Source organism: Mesocricetus auratus, unplaced genomic scaffold (assembly GCF_017639785.1).
Source record: "Mesocricetus auratus isolate SY011 unplaced genomic scaffold, BCM_Maur_2.0 Super-Scaffold_100037, whole genome shotgun sequence".
NCBI lineage: Eukaryota > Metazoa > Chordata > Mammalia > Rodentia > Cricetidae > Mesocricetus > Mesocricetus auratus.
Window position 1 is genome coordinate 11,176,918 of NW_024429215.1, and position 16,410 is coordinate 11,193,327.

A 16,410-nucleotide genomic window follows, 5' to 3' on the forward strand; every position below is an offset into this window, starting at 1 on the left:
GCAGAGAGTGTTTGTGTCTCAGGGTTCCTCAGTTGGGAAGACAGCTGTAGTCACTGTCTGTGTCTTAGGGATCCACTCTCAGTCATCTCTCTTAGTTTCCTCTTTGCAGTCAATGCCTATGTCTCAGGGAGCTGCTGAGGTCATGGGAGCAACTGGTGGGTTTGGGGGAAGAGTGGGATTTGTAGGTTACAGGGACCTGTGCCTGAAGGAGACATTACTGATAACTGGCTAGTAATGCTGACATGGGTGGGGGAGGGATCCAGGGTTTTGCCCTGGGATCTATGACCTAGAGGCTGTTTGGTCTAGATGGGAAATTGGTCACTCACCTCTTATTACTCTCTCTGTGGTAGATGTCTGTGTCTCAGGGAGCTGCTGAGGTTGCTGGGTATCGGTAGGTTGGGAAACAGAGTGGGCATTGGAGATAACAGGGTCCTGTGGTGGTATTGGTACAGCTTGCCTGCAGGAGCCTTTCTTGTTGACTGTCTCTACTTTTCTATTCAGGACTCTACTATTTCCTCATTCTATGGTAGATAAGGGTGTAATTGCTAGTAACAGTGAAAAACCCTAAGCAAAGCTCCATGGCTACAGCATAGCTATTCTAACTGCATAGAAATAAATTGAAATTTATTACATTTGGACCTGGGCAAGTTTTCCTTTGAATGTCTCCATTTCATTTTTGCTCTTTAATGGCTTTTTGTGAGTTCATTAAAATAAAGTGATTTTGGGTTAAAATGAAATGGTATCAAAATATATCCCAAGATATAGGGATGGCTAAACTATGGCCAGCTGTCAATGTAGGGCATCACACAGATGAGCTCAAAGACAGATATCCCTTGATTATCTTATTAGATGCCACAAAGTATTCTTACTTTTTTTCCTTTTATTGCAAAGAATTTTTTGTTATATATTATATCCTGATTACAACTTCTCCTCACTCTATTCCTTCCAGTTCTCTCCATATCCCCTTTCATGATCATCCACTTTCTTTCTGTCATTTTTAACAAACAAGATTATAAGATATAACAATAATACATAACAAGATAAAATATAATTTTATTTTAAAAAATCTCATTGAGACTGGACAAGGGAAATCAACAAAAGAAAAAATCCCAAGAGAAAACACTAGAAACAGAGATCCACTTATTCATAAACTGCAGAATCATAAAAACACTAAGCTGAATGCTGTAATATATATGCAGGTAACTAGATGAAACTCCATTCAGTTCTTGTAGTTGTGACTTCTGTCCTCACACATTCATCGGAGGTTTGCTAAGTTGATTCCCTTGTTCTCTTGGTGTTATTCAGTCTCTGGTTCTTATCCTCTTTTTAGCTCCTTTCCCATGGGTTTGTCTGAGCTCTGAGAGGATGGATTTGATGGAAACATTCATTTCACAATCCCTGATGTCAGAAATACATTTGGCAAATCCAGAATTTTTGTATCATAAAAGTCATGAAGTGTCAAGAGATACAGAAATAAAATCTCAGAAGTATAAAAGGTACTGAGTACAAACCTGCAACCAAGAATTGTGACCCAAGAACATTATACACAGGAATCCCAAGTTTGCTGACCACCTCTGATTATTTTTAACCTTCAAAAATGTTCACAATTTTTCATATATATCTATATATTTATTTTTTAATTTAAATTAGAAAGAAGGTTGCTTCACATGTCAATTCCAGGTCCCTCTCCATTTCCCTCCCTTCCTCCCATGCCCTCCCACCAATCCCCCCAGTATCCCCTCATTTCCCCAGGGAGGGTGAGGCCCTCCATGAGGGTGTCCATAGTCTGTCATTTCATCCCGGGAAGGGCCTACACCCTCCCCCAACAATTTTTCTAAATAGTAGCAAATTGAGGTTTACACTGTAGAACTCAATTACTTGGAAAGCATCATCTATACGATCCATATTAATAAGATGAACACTTTGGAGGAAGGATAAAGCTAGAGGGAGAAAAATGACCACAAAAAATGAAGCTGACTAGGAAATATTGGAGAATTGCATATCTGAGTAGAAAGAAAAGTGCTCCCCAAAATGACTAAAACTGGAGGTGTCAAGAGTATGTGTAGTGTTATAGAGGATTTGAAATTTTCTTAAACTCGAGGAGCAACGCACTTGGACTTGAATACAGCGACATAGAGTTTAGTCTAACATATTTGAATTGGGAACAAGCATAGAACAAGAGGAAAACACAGATGACTGACAATGAACTAGAGCCTAGAGAGGTCACTACTAAAGAGCCTAAACTAAAGAAAGCAGACAGTTACTCAAAGAGTTTTCAGGGTGAAAAAAGGACAAAATAGAGACTAGTGATGTATGATTAGGTGTAGTGGGTTTCTGAAACTGTCAGTAGTAGAATGATAGTGGATGTAAACAATGCTTTCAAAATGACTGTGAAAACACTGTACCCTTTTTCTGACACTAGATGTTGGTCTATAACACAATGCACTCACCATTCCTCCAAGACCACATGATACTAACAACATTTACTCCGAAGTAAGGTCCCACCCATACCAACCTTCAGACACAGTAATAGCTGTTAACATACCTAGATATCTTCTACATATTGAATTTAGAACTTTGTGCTATATTGTTGGATCCTGTCCTTGAATGTGACCATACATAATGAGACTCATTGTTTTGTGTAACTAATATGTAATAAGAAATATCTAACATCAGAGTAGTGCCCATTTATCTCTTTTGGGTATAGGAGATGAGTCCTTCCTTTTTCCCCAGGTGAATTTCATATTCATAATATTTGAATTATTGGAATATATAATGTTATATTTCAATTGATTAACATATAATATATATAAATCTGTTAAATATAATTCTCTTAATCATAACTATCACAAGATGCATATTTATAATCTGATAAATTCATTTAATGCTGATGATACATATTTATTTCTAGGTCTGACCACATGATATAGGATAACAAATCCCTAGGGAAGATTGATTTTCCTTTTATCTATACTCATTTATTGCCTGTACCTTTCCATTCAGAGGTAGAACCTTGTCATATTTCACATCCATATTGTCAATGGCAAGTAGTGCTGTGACCGTACAGGCCTTGTTTTGAAAATCATATTCTTGAAAATTCAAGAATAAGTTTAAGGCTGAACCAAGTGGAAAAATACCATGGCTGGTAATGTACTTAGCTTATTAGTTTAAAGGCTGATGAGACTATTAACCTAGATAATTTAGCTAGGTATATTAGCCAACATAATTTAAAACTGCATTATATATACTTACTCTGAAACCCACACATATGAGAACGACTCATCTCTAATCAACAAAGGAACTTCTATTTGTATCAGATAGAGACCATTATAGTAGTACAGAACTGGTCAAAATGTACAGAACAACTCACTCTTTTATTTCCAGCCCCAATTTGATGCATTTACAATATAAGCCCTACAACTAAAATTCAGAAAAATGTGGATAAAGGAGTGGAGATGTTGTAAAATCCAGAGGGCATGGCATCAGTTGAGAGATTAATTCCTGTCTATATAAGGGGGAAGTAGAGCATGTAGTACCTCTCTACCTACCTGCACACTTCCTGTATTTATTCCCATGTTTAAATACTTATCTAGGAATCATAGCCCAAGATGTGCATATGTGAGAAAACACTATTTCTCCAAGTAAAAATGATTTTGCTGATATTTTGATATTTTTCTCCACAATTTAATACAATACACACCTCACACACAATGTGTCATTGATTAAAATGCATTTTGATGAAATTTCTAATTGCTATGATGTATAAAGTTCCAATATTGACATTTCTTTATTTGTAATGATTTGATTAAAAATAATTGGTAACAGTTTTAATATTTACATCCATCTATATGTATTTTCTGGTTAGAGATGAAATATCATTATCGTTTTTCTTATAGGAATGATGATGTTATAGAATTCAATAGAAAAAAAGAATAGAAAGAAGGCAGGCTGTAAATGTTAGAACTCTCTGAAATTTAATATGTATTGTTTGATATTATCAAGCACAGGAGAGCCTGGAACGTGAGGTGTGTTGTCTGATGAGAAGAAAGGGACACAATGCTGGAAAACATGCAGCTGTTGCTACACTGGCATGGACCAACCACCTAGTAGTTCCATTTACAAAAGTTAAACACATGGTAAAGACACCAGATGCTGTATAAAAGAAAACAAAACTGCTCACTACGACAAGGATGGTTTGTGTGGCTCTGGTCTCAGCAGATGATTTAGGACACAGTGCTCTATGCATGTATTGGACCCTCTGCTTGTGCTTCAGCAGGAAAAGCACCATTGAACCACTGGACCATATCATGAGAATCAAACACATGACATCAGAGGAGCTCAATAAGATAACATATAAGGCATAGCTAGGTTTGGCCACAGCACAGTACAGCAAATTTCTAAAACCAGTGACATTTTTTGCATCCCTCAAGTCTGTCATGATCACAGGGATGAAGCCATTTACCATCATTTGCAGGGACCAACATAGGCTGAGAGAAGTTCCAATGATCTTGTGGTCTGTGGCTTTGAAATATTTGTTTTTGGCATTCCTTGGGTTGATCATAATGGCCTGGAAGATACTTAAGAGGGCTGTGGACCCAAGGGACACTCCTCTGGCAACTCTATGAAAATAAAAAACTATTTTACACGCAACGGTATCTAGAAAATATGTCCAACCAAAAGCAGCCATTGTCTGAGGGATTCCTTTACAGAACAGAACCATGAAGTTAGCAAAGGTCAGGTGTTTGACAATTAGGTCTGTAGGCCTGGCCCTGATCCCAGAGAATTCATTGACAATGAAACAGCAAAGTAAGGCTGAGTTCCCCAAAATTCCCAGGGCGTTCTGAGACAGGAAGATGATCCCCATAGCCAGGTCTGTAGATACCATTCTGTTAAATTTCTGTGATTATCACTTAATGTGAGGCCCAGAAATGTCTAGATAGACATGAGAAACTATGGTCTTCATGCCATGCTAAGCATTGTACTTCTCAGCAACCAGAATATTTCATTATTGATGAAACAAAAACTATAATTTTCATTAGAAGATTCTGAGTTTAAAATTGACTTGACTGTGGTGAAATGTTGAATTTACACTATTCTTCACTTTGAGTTGGCATATTGGGCAGTGTCTCATAATCAATATTCAAGTCAAGTTTGTTGCAGCCTTGTGCCGACGGTTCCAGTGGTGACACTATTAAGACAATTCATCATACTTTGGAAAGAGAAAAGAACAAACAAACAGACAGAGACACATTTATGACACACACACACACACACACACAGAGAGAGAGAGAGAGAGAGAGAGAGAGAGAGAGAGAGAGAGAGAGAGAGAGAGAGAGAGGAGTATTTTAGATAGCAACTCACAGGGTACATGTCTCCCCTTCAGCCATGTAAGCCTTGGAAGTGCAAGCACAGCATGGAGGAAGGCACCTTTACACACTGAACCACCACTTTAAGTCCTGGATTCCCCAGATACCAACAATGCTAGAAGACAGACATAGCAACAATGAAAACTATAGGCAGCAAATAACATAAAAAGTCAGAATTCATGCAAGACTTCTGTTTGTCACCTATTAAAATACACCTTGTTTGAAAGTAAAAATTAATTATATTATATTCATCTGTTGGTTCTTTTCTTGCTACCATTTAAAATCTCCTATGGGATTTCAAACAATCCCATTGTATCTTGAAATTTGTATGCCTACGTCACATAGGCATAAAATACAATTACCCAAAGACAACAATGCTGGCAATATGAAAATAATTTTATCTAAAATTTGAATTCAATAAAAGTTAAAATTGACTCAATTTCAGAATGACAGTCATGCGAACGTTTACCTTCTTTTTTCTAAGGCATTATTATTCACTCCTAGAAAATGGTCACTGACCCAGTATGGTTGTCGAACTATAACCCAAATTAAATTATACCTTCATAAACATGTAGAATATATAATAAATGGATTTAGACTGAACAAAAATATGTACTGGGTCTGCACATATGCCCAAGTATTACCTAGAAGAGAAAATGATGTCTACTAGTTAGAACTTCCAAAACTAGTGAACATTCAGCCCCACCTATGAAATGTGATTTTGTCCAGTAAGACAAACTCCACTGCAATTATAGCTATTGTTATCTACAAATATCTCAATTTTCTACATCTTTTACGCATAAATACAATAAATATTAGATCCTCTTTAACATTACTTTCCTTTACAAAGGAAGTATAGCCTGTTAAAAACACTGTGCACTGAGGTTTGTACTAATAAAAATAAAACCACTGATTTCTTCAGATAGTTGGAGTATAAAGTGGAGTTTATGTGGTCCAGCAGGAGTTACTAAAGTCTATAAGAAACCACTCTCTTAGCTCACTGTGGCTGTCATGAAGTACAGCATCTCACTCTAAACAGAGCCTCATATTTTTTTCCAAAGGGAAAGGGAAAGGAGGTGAACCCATGAGCACTGTCACATGTATTTCACTCACAAAGATCCAATTTCCCTCACATTAGTAAAAATCAACAGCTATAACCTTAGCAAATAGTACAAAGAAGATCTGAACAGGAAGAAAGTACATCTCGTGTACAGGTTCCTTTAACTCTTATTATGATATGGCATTAGGGGTGATCAGGCTCTCTATAGATATTTTTCCTGTCCTGTTTTTTTTAATAGACAGACCAGTTCAGTTCTGTACTCACACAAGTTGCTGCAGATTGTCTTAACTTCTACAAGCCTGCAGGAAAAAATTTCAAGACTCACCTAAGACAGTAAATTTCTCTGTGATGGCTGATGCTGTATAGAACTTCAATGGACAGAGGGACACAACCTATCGCCATGTAGGAGGGAGTCTGTTGCACAATTTTACTGAAATGTTGATATACTGAGATCTCATTTCCCTTGTGATAAAGAAGATGTTACAGGAGGCAAAATTGACACTGAATTATGAGGGAATTGACCCCTAAAGAATACACCTTGCATCACATACTGATAAACTTTCAATTGGTTCGAACTACATAGGGACATGCTGAAGACATGTTGGCATTTTTCTCTCTTGGGTGTTAGGACACAAAAGGAACCCAGGGCACTGGAGGAGAGGGATGGATTCTGGGGGAAATTGAGTAATCCCCAGGAAAAAAGGGAAGCTGGGGATTAATATTGAATTGTAGAGATACTTCCCAATATTTACTGAATAAACCAATAGAAAAATAACACCAGACAGACAGACAGACAGAAAGGTAAGAGAGAGAGAGAGAGAGAGAGAGAGAGAGAGAGAGAATACCAAATTGTCAAGTCAAAATATTTTCCAGGAGGTAAATACAACCTAAAATATTATTTATTATATCTCTAATGATCTCTTAAAATATATAATTAGATTCAAGTATAAGTGTTACTTTCCTCTTACAATGGTGTCCCCTTTTTGAAGGAATATTCATTGATTTTTGTCACCCTTCCACTATATTGTAACTATCCTGAGTTAAAAAATTTGTGACTACAAACCAAACTTGAGTAGAAGCATTTCTTTGGTAGGCCAATAGTGGCAATACTTGTTGTGTATATGTCTGATCTTGTCTCCATGGAAACTCTGAAGCACTGGATAGATATTCTACAAACACTAAGAGAAGAAGGATGCCAGCACAGACTACTATACCCAGCAAAGCTTTAAATCACTATAGATGGGGAAAACAAGATATTCCACAACAAAACCTGATTTAAACAATATGTATCCACTGATCCTGCTCTACAGAAAGTACTGGAAGGAAAATTTCAACCTGAGGAAGTTAACTCTACTCACAAAAACAAGGGTAATTGATAATACCACTTTACCAAAAGCCAAAAGAAAAACCGGAGTAAATGCACAAAAAATACCACCACCAACAACAAATCAAAAACAAACCACATTTAACACTCAGTGGTCCTTAATTTTCCTCAAAATTAAGGAGCTTAATTTATCTATAATAAGACACAGTCTAACAGAATGGATATGAAGACACAATCCTACCTTCTGCTGCATAAAAAGCTTACCTCAACTTCAAAGTCAGATATTATCTCAGAGTAAAGGTTTGGGATACAATTTTCCAATCAAATGGACACAAACAAGCTGGTTTAGCTATCTTAGTATCTAACAAATTAGACTTGAAACTAAAATCAATCAAAAGAGATGAAGGTCAATTTATTTTCATCAAAGGAAAAATTAATCAGGAAGGAGTCACAATTTGGAGCATCTATGCCCCAAATAGAAAGGCACCCATGTCCATAAAAGAAACATTACTAAAACTCAAAGCACACATAAGGTCTCACACATTTGTAATGAGAGACTTCAACAGCCCACTCTCACCACTAGACAGGACCACAAGACAGGAACTTAACAGAGAAACAAAGGAACTAACAGAAGTTATGACCCAGTTGGCCCAGTTGGTATTAACAGACATCTATAGAACATTCCATCCAAACACAAAAGAATATACCTTCTTCTCAGCACCACATGGAACTTTCTCTAAAATCAACCACATATTTGGCAACATAGCAAATCCCAACAGGTACAAAAAATTGTAATAAATCCCTGTGTCTTATCAGACCCACCATGGTTTAAAGTTAGAATTCAACAATACAAATTGCAGAAACCCTACAAACTCATGGATATTGAACAAGGGACAATTGCACCTTTCCTGGGTTAATGCAGAAATAAAGAAATAAATTAAAGACTTCTTAGAATTCAATGAAAATGAAGACACAACATATCCAAACTTTTGGGACACTTTGAAAGCAGTACTAAGTGCCCACATGAAGAAAATGGAGTATAGTCACATTAGAGAATAAACAGCACAACTGAAAGCTCTAGAACAAAAAGAATCAAACACACCCAGGAAGAATAGATGCCAGGAAATAATCAAACTGAACACTGAAATTAATAAAATCAAAACAATGAAAAGAATGAATGCAACAAAGACTTGGTTCTTTGAGAAAATCAAGAAAATAGACAAACCTTTGTCCAAACTAACCTAAAGGCAGAGACAACATGCAAATGAAGAAAATCAGGAATAAAGAGGGAGACATAACAACTGTTACTGAGTAAATCCAGAGAATCTTCAGGTCACACTTTGAAAACCTGCAGTCCACAAAATTCAGATATTTAAAGGAAATGGACAATTTTCTCGATAGATATCACTTACCAAAATTAAATCAAAAGCAAATAAGCAATTTAAGCATACCTATAACACCTAATGAAATAGAAGCAGTCATCAAAATTTCCCAACCAAAAAAAATAACCAGGCCCAGATGGCTTCAGTGCAAAATTCTACTAGAAATTCAAACAATTGCTAATACCAATACTCCTCAAAGTTTTTCACAAAACAGAAGAAGAAGGTTCATTACCAAACTCTTTTTAGGAGGCTATAATTACCTTGGTACCCAAACCACAAAAAGAGAAAACTAAGAAAGACAACTACAGGCCAGTATTACTCAATAACATGGATGCAAAAGTACTCAATAAAGTACTGGCAATTCAAATACAAGAACACATTAGAAAAATCATCCACTATGACCAAGTCTGCTTCATCCCAGGGATGCAGGGATTGTTCAACATGCAAAAATGCATCAGTGTAATCCACCACATAAAAAAACTTCAAAAGAACCACACATCATCATTTCACTAGATGCTGAAAAAGCTTTTTACAAAATCCAACACCCCTTCATGATAAAGGTCCTGGAGAGATCAGAGATGACAGGAACAGACCTGAATTATAAGAGCAATATCCAATAAACAACAGCCAACATCAAACTAAATGGAGAGAAACTCAACACAATTCCTCTAAAATCAGGAACAAGACAAGGCTGTCCAGTGTCTCCGTAGCTCTTCAATATTGTACTTGAAGTTCTAGCTAGAGCAATAAGACAACAAAAGTAGTTCAAGGGGATATAAATTGGAAAGAAATAAGTCAAATTTTCACAATTTGCAGATCATATGATAGTTTACATACATGATTCAAAAAAATCTACAAGGACGCCCTAAGCTGATAAACAGCTTCTGCAAAGTGACAGGATACAAGATTAACAACAACAACAACAAAAAACAGTAGCCGTACTATATATAGACAATAAACTGGCTGAGAAAATTAGAGAAACATCACCCTTTATAGTAGCAACCAACAATATAAAATACCTTGGGGTAGTCCTAACCCCACAAGTGAAAGACCTTTATAGCAAAAATGTTGAATCTTTAAAGAAAGAAATTAAAAAAGATACCAGAAAATGGAAAGATGTCCCGTGATCTTGGATAGGTAGGACAAGCATAGTAAAATTGACAGTCTTGCAATTAGCAATCTACAGATTCAATGCAATCCCCATTAAAATGCCCTCACAATTCTTCAGAGACCTTGAAAGAACAATAATCAACTTTTATATGAAAAAACAAAAGACCCAGGAAAGCCAAAATAGCCCTGTATAATAAAGGAACTTCCAGAGGTATCGCCATCCCTGATTTCAAGCTCTATTATAGAGCTGTAGTCCTGAAAATAGCCTGGAATTGGCACAAAACTAGACAGGTACACAACTGGAATAGAATTGAAAATGCTGAAATTAACCCAAATATCTATGAACGCATGATTTTTGACAAAGAAGCTAAAATTAAACAATGGAAAAAAGAAAGTATCTTCAACAAATGGTGCTGGCATAACTGGTTATTGGCATGTAGAAGACTGCAGATAGATCCATGTCTATCACCATGCAAAAAACTTAAATCCACCTGGATCAAAGACCTCAACATATATCCAGACACACTGAACCTCTTAGATGAGAAAGTGGGAGGTACCCTTGAACAAATTGGTACAGGAGACTGCTTCCTGATCATAACACAAGAAGCACAGACACTAAAATTGGCAATTAATAAATGGGACCTCCTGAAACTGAGAAGCTTCTGTAAGGCAAAGGACACAGTCAAGAAGACAAAAAGGCAGCCCACTGAATGGGAAAAGATATTCACTAAGCCCACTTCTGATAGAGGGCTGATTTCCAAAATTTACAAAGAAGGAAGTCTCCAAAACACCAAAGGATCCAATGAAAAGTTGGGGTAAAGTACAATATTGAAGAGATATGAAGAGAATGGAATGCCTTGTCTTGTGACTGATTTTAGAGGAATTTTGCTGAGTTTCCATATAGTTTGGTGTTGGCTGTTGGTTTACTGTATATTGCTTTTATTACGTTTAGGTATGTTCTGTTATCCCTGAACTCTCCAAGACTTTTCTTCATGAAGGGTTGTTGAATTTTTTAAAGGGCTTTTCAGCATCTAGTGAGATGATCACATGGTTTTCCTTTTTTAGTTTTCTCATATGGTGGATTACATTGATGGATTTTCATATGTTAAACCATCCCTGCAGCCCTGGGATGAAGCACCAGTAGCACAGACACTGAGACTGACAATTGATAAATGGGCCTCCTGAAACTGAGAAGCTTCTGATAACACAAATGACCCAGTCAACAAGACAAAACAAAGCTCACAGGATGGACAAAGATATTCACCAACCCAACATCAAACAGAGGACTGACTTTCAAAATATACAAAGAACTCAAGAATCTAGTAACCAAAACACTAAATAATCCAATTAAAAACTGAGGTACAGTACAAAATACATAATTCTCAATAGAGGAATCTAAAATGGCTAAAATATACTTAAGAAAGTGCTCAACATCTGTAGCCATCAGAGAAATGCAAATCAAAAGGAATCTGAGATAACATTTTTCTCCTGTCAGAAAGACTAAAATCAAAAACACCAATGACAATCTATCCTGGAGAGGATATGGCGAAAGAGGAACACTCCTCCATTGCTGGTGGGAGTGCAAACTAGTTCAGCCACTTTGCAAATCAGTATGGTGGATCCTCAGGAAAATGGGAATCAGTCTACCATGAGATTTAGCAATTTCACTCTTAGGCATATACCCAAAAGCTACACATTCACACAACAAGGATGTCTGTTCTACTATATTCATAGCAGCATTACTTGTAATAGTCCAAACCTGGAAGCAACCTAGATGCCCATCAACTGAAGAGTGGATGGAGAAAATGTGGTACATTTACACAATGGAGTACTACTCAGCGGAAAGAAGCAATGGAATCTTGAAATTCATGGGCAAATGAATGGAACTAGGAGAAACCATCCTGAGTGAGGTAACCCAGTCACAAAAAAGCAAACATGGTATGTACCCAGTCATATATGGATTTTAGACATAGGGCAAAGGAGCACCAGACTACAATCCACACTGCCAGAAAAGCTAGGAAACAAGGAGGACCCTAAGAAAGACATGCATTGTTCCCTAGAGACAGGGAAAGGGATCTTCTGAGAAAATTGGGAGCATGGGGAGAGGGGAGATGGAGTTAGGAGTAAGAGAAAGGGACTAGATGAGTCTAGAGGAGGCATAATGGAGCAGGAAGATTGAGTCATGGGAAGAATAGAGGAGAGCAAGAAAAGAAATGCCATAATAGAAGGTTTAACATAGGTTTAAAGAGAAATTTGGAACTACAGAAAGTTTCATAGATATATAAGGATTGCACTCAACTAACAATCTAAGCAATAGTGGAGATGCTACCTTAAAAGCCCTTCCCCAATAATGAGATTGATAACTGCCTTATATGCCATTCTAGAGCCTTCATCCAGTAGCTGATGGAAGCAGAGGCAGACACCACAGCGAAACACTGAGCTGAACTCCTGGAATCCAGTTGCAGAGAGAGAGGAGTGATAAGCAAAGGGGTCAAAAACAGGTTGGAGATAACCCACAGAAACAGCTGACCTGAATAAGGGGGAGCTCATGGACTCCAGATTGATAGCTTGGAAACCAGCATAGGATCTACCCTGAACCTCTGAATTTGGATGTCAGTTAGGAGGACCTGTGCAATCTATGCGGCCTCAGGCAGTGGATCAGTAATTATCTGTAGTAAACTAATGAACCTTGGAGCTCATTCTACATAGAGGGATAGTCTTTCAGCCTGGACACATGGGGTAGGGCCTAGGCCCTGCTCCAAATGATATGATAGACTTTAAAGATCCCCCATGGAAGACTTCACCCTCCCTGGGGAGCAGAAAGGGGATGGGATAGGGGGTTTGTGGGGACCAGTTGTGGAGGGGAGGGAGAGAGAACTGGGATTGAAGTGTAAAACAAGCTTGAATCTAATGTAAATTTAAAAAGGAAAGACAAAAGTTTCATTGGATGTTTGTCTGGTTTTGGTTTCCAGCTAATAATGGATGTATAAAAAGAAGTTGGAAATGTTTCTACTTCATGGATATCATACCTGGTTGCTGGAAAGCAGAATTAGTGAGGTCATGAATTTTAAGGAGATTCTGCTCTGGTCCCTTTATTAACACAGCATGATTCCTAACCATATTTATGCTTATGTGCACAGTTCAGTATATTTGTTACCCTCATCTAAGAAATGTACCTGAGAAGAGATGGAGACCATTATAGAAAACTTCAACAGAACAAAATACCATAAATAATTAACTATGTTGTGCTAGCACATTATAGTACATCTATACAAAAGAACTGCACCTGAGACTTGGGGAAGTTAGTGGAAAAGAGCTTGAAAAATTGCAAGAGCCAAAAAAAGTTGACTGGGAGGTTGTATCTCCTAGAAATAACATACAAGCTATACCCATGAAATGGGTATCATTAATGTGACTTCATAAATAAGACCTGAACAAGGATGGTATTGATAGACAAGCTAAAATAAAAGGGATGGGTTGTGTTTATCCGCAACCACAGAAAAGAACTGCAGTCAACAAAAGAATGCTATTTTGGAAAAAATAGGGTTCTCTAAGGAAGATCCCCCCACCCAATAGGTAATACAATGATCAGCACTGAAATCTTATACAGAAAAGTAACACTGTATGGTCTAAACAGCTTGTATTTACATACTTATGACTCTCTCTCTCTCTCTCTCTCTCTCTCTCTCTCTCTCTGCGTGTGTGTGTGTGTGTGTGTGTGTGTGTGTTTAAGAACAAAGAATCAGAGACCTTGAAAATTAGAGTGGATGGATTATAAAGTCAAAGTCAAGAAGTACAATAGTTGACACATCTTCATCTGGATCCTGTATATGTTCATAAATTTAAGTTATTCTGCATACACAATTGTCAACATGAATAGCGAAAATGTGACACAATAACAGGATTTTGGATATTACTCTGTAGGACGGGAAGAAATTGGTGATGCATTCTGTGCATCAATGGTGGTTTCCCTGAACTCTTCATTCCTGTGCTCATGGCCTGATTCAGTGGATCCATGGTTGTCACTCTGTACAGACACAAGCAGAGGGTTCAACACATCCCCAGTTCTGATGGTTCCAGCAGAAACTCCCCTGAATACAGAGGACCCAGAACATTTTGATCCTTGTGTCTACTTGAAGGTGAGGGTGTAATGATATCACTAAATCCAAGATAAATGATAAATGAGTGTTTATTGGGGGAAATTGCACAGGAAAATACAAAGAACTGTGTGAGAATTTCCTGACCTTCCTATCAGATTCGCTGACCCACCAGAAAGAGCACACTAAGGAAAGCCATGACCTCATGCTCCTCTTTCCACTTCTGTCTCCTGAGCCCACACCCAAGGAGGTGTGGCCACCATTACAAGTTCACTGACAAGACACCTACATCTATTTTTGTGTTTTTTAATACATTTTGTAGTTCTCTCCATCTTAAAAGGCTACATTTCTCTTAATTATTTTCATACTTGCTCTATTTTATTATTTTATAATTTTTGTTGCTTTTTTATTAATTTATTTTTTACATTCCAATCCTAGCTCCCCCTCCTTCCTCCCTTCCCTCCCATCGCATCTGCTCCATGAAGACGGGAAGGCCTACCCTAAAAAATCTGCTACATCTTTCCCATCATCTCATTGAGGCAGGACCAAGGTACGTCTCCACCCTGACACCCCTGTGTCTAGGCTGGGAAAGGTATCTCTCCATATAGAATGGGCTCCACTAAGTCAGTTTCTGCATTAGTCTTAGATCTTGGACCCACTGCCAGTGACCTCATATATTGTCCCAGTCACACCATTGTCACCTATATTAAGGGAGTCTAGTTCAGTCTTATGCAGGTTCCCCATTTGTCAGACCTTAGTCTTTGATCTCTCACTAGCTCAGGTCAGCTGATTCTGTGTGTTTTCCTATCATGGTCTTGATTCCTTTGTTCGTATTATCACTCCTCCCTCAGGAGCTTGGCCCAATGGTTAGTTGTGGATTTCTGCATCTATTTCCATCTGTTTCTGGTAGAGGGTTCAAGCATCTCTGGGGTTGTGGATTGTATGCTGGTTATCTTTTGCTTTATGTCTAGTATCCACTTATGAATGAGTCCAAACTATATTTGTTTTTCTGGTTTTTAGGTACCTCACCTACATGATTTTTTTCTAGTTCTGTCCATTTGTCTGAAAGTTTTAGGATGCCATCATTTCTTACTGCTGAATAGTTCTCCAGTGTGTAAATACACCACATTTTCTGTATCCATTCTTCAGTTTAGGGGCAACTAGGCTGTTTCCAAATATTGCTATTACAAATAATGTTGCTATGAACATAGTTGAGCAAATGTACTTGTGGTGTGAATGTGCCTCCTTTGGGAATATGCCCAACAGTGGTATATATTCAACAAATGGTGCTCGTATAACTGGCTGTCAATGTGTAGACAGCATGTTTATCCCTAATTTTCTGAGAAATTACCATACTGATTTCCACAGCAACTGTACAAATTTTCACTCCCACAAGAAATGAAGGGGTGGTCCCGTTTCTCCACATCCTATCCAGCATAAGCTGTCATTGCTGCTTTTTATTTTATTCATTCTGATTGCTGTAAAATGGAATCTCAGAGTTGTTTTGATTTTTATTTCCCTGATGAAAAAGGATGTTGAGCATTTCCTTAAGCGTCTTTCTGCCTTTTGAGATTGTGCTGTTGAGAATTCTCTAATTATATCTGTACCCCATTCTGGATAATTTGATAGTTTGATTTCCAGTTTCATGAGTTCTTTGTATATTTTGGAGATCAACCCTCTGTCAGATGTGGGGTTTGTGAATATTTTTTCACATTCTGTAGGGGGTCTTTTTGTCTTGTTGACTATGTTCCTTGCTTTACAGAAGCTTTTAAAGTCTGTGCTCCTGGTATTCTATTTTAGAAGTGTTCTCTTGTGCCTGTGTGTTCAAATATATTTCCCACTTTCTCTTCTATGAGGTTTAGTGTGGATAGATTTATATTGAAGTGTTTTATCCATTTGGACTTGAGTTTTGTGCTTAGCAATAGATATGGATCTATTCGCATTCTTCTACACATTGACAGCTAGTTATACCAGCACCATTTTTTTCCATTTTATATTTTTAGCTTCTTTGTCAAAAATTATGTGTTCATGGTCTTCTATTCGAAGAGGCTAGATTTTTCTTTTAAATATT

At 37.5% G+C, this 16,410-nt stretch overlaps 1 protein-coding gene across 1 annotated transcript; it reads right to left on the reverse strand.

Annotated features, from left to right (window-relative positions):
• Positions 1–3,997: 3,997 nt before the first annotated feature.
• LOC101832322 (vomeronasal type-1 receptor 4-like) lies at positions 3,998–4,885 on the reverse strand. The gene has a single exon (XM_013124926.2). It carries the CDS (start codon positions 4,883–4,885, stop codon positions 3,998–4,000), a length of 888 nt encoding a protein of 295 aa, XP_012980380.1.
• Positions 4,886–16,410: the final 11,525 nt, after the last annotated feature.

Coding starts and splice junctions, on each gene's coding strand:
- LOC101832322 (XM_013124926.2), bottom strand. CDS start 4,885: ATGGTATCTACAGACCTGGCTATGGGGATCATCTTCCTGTCTCAGAAC.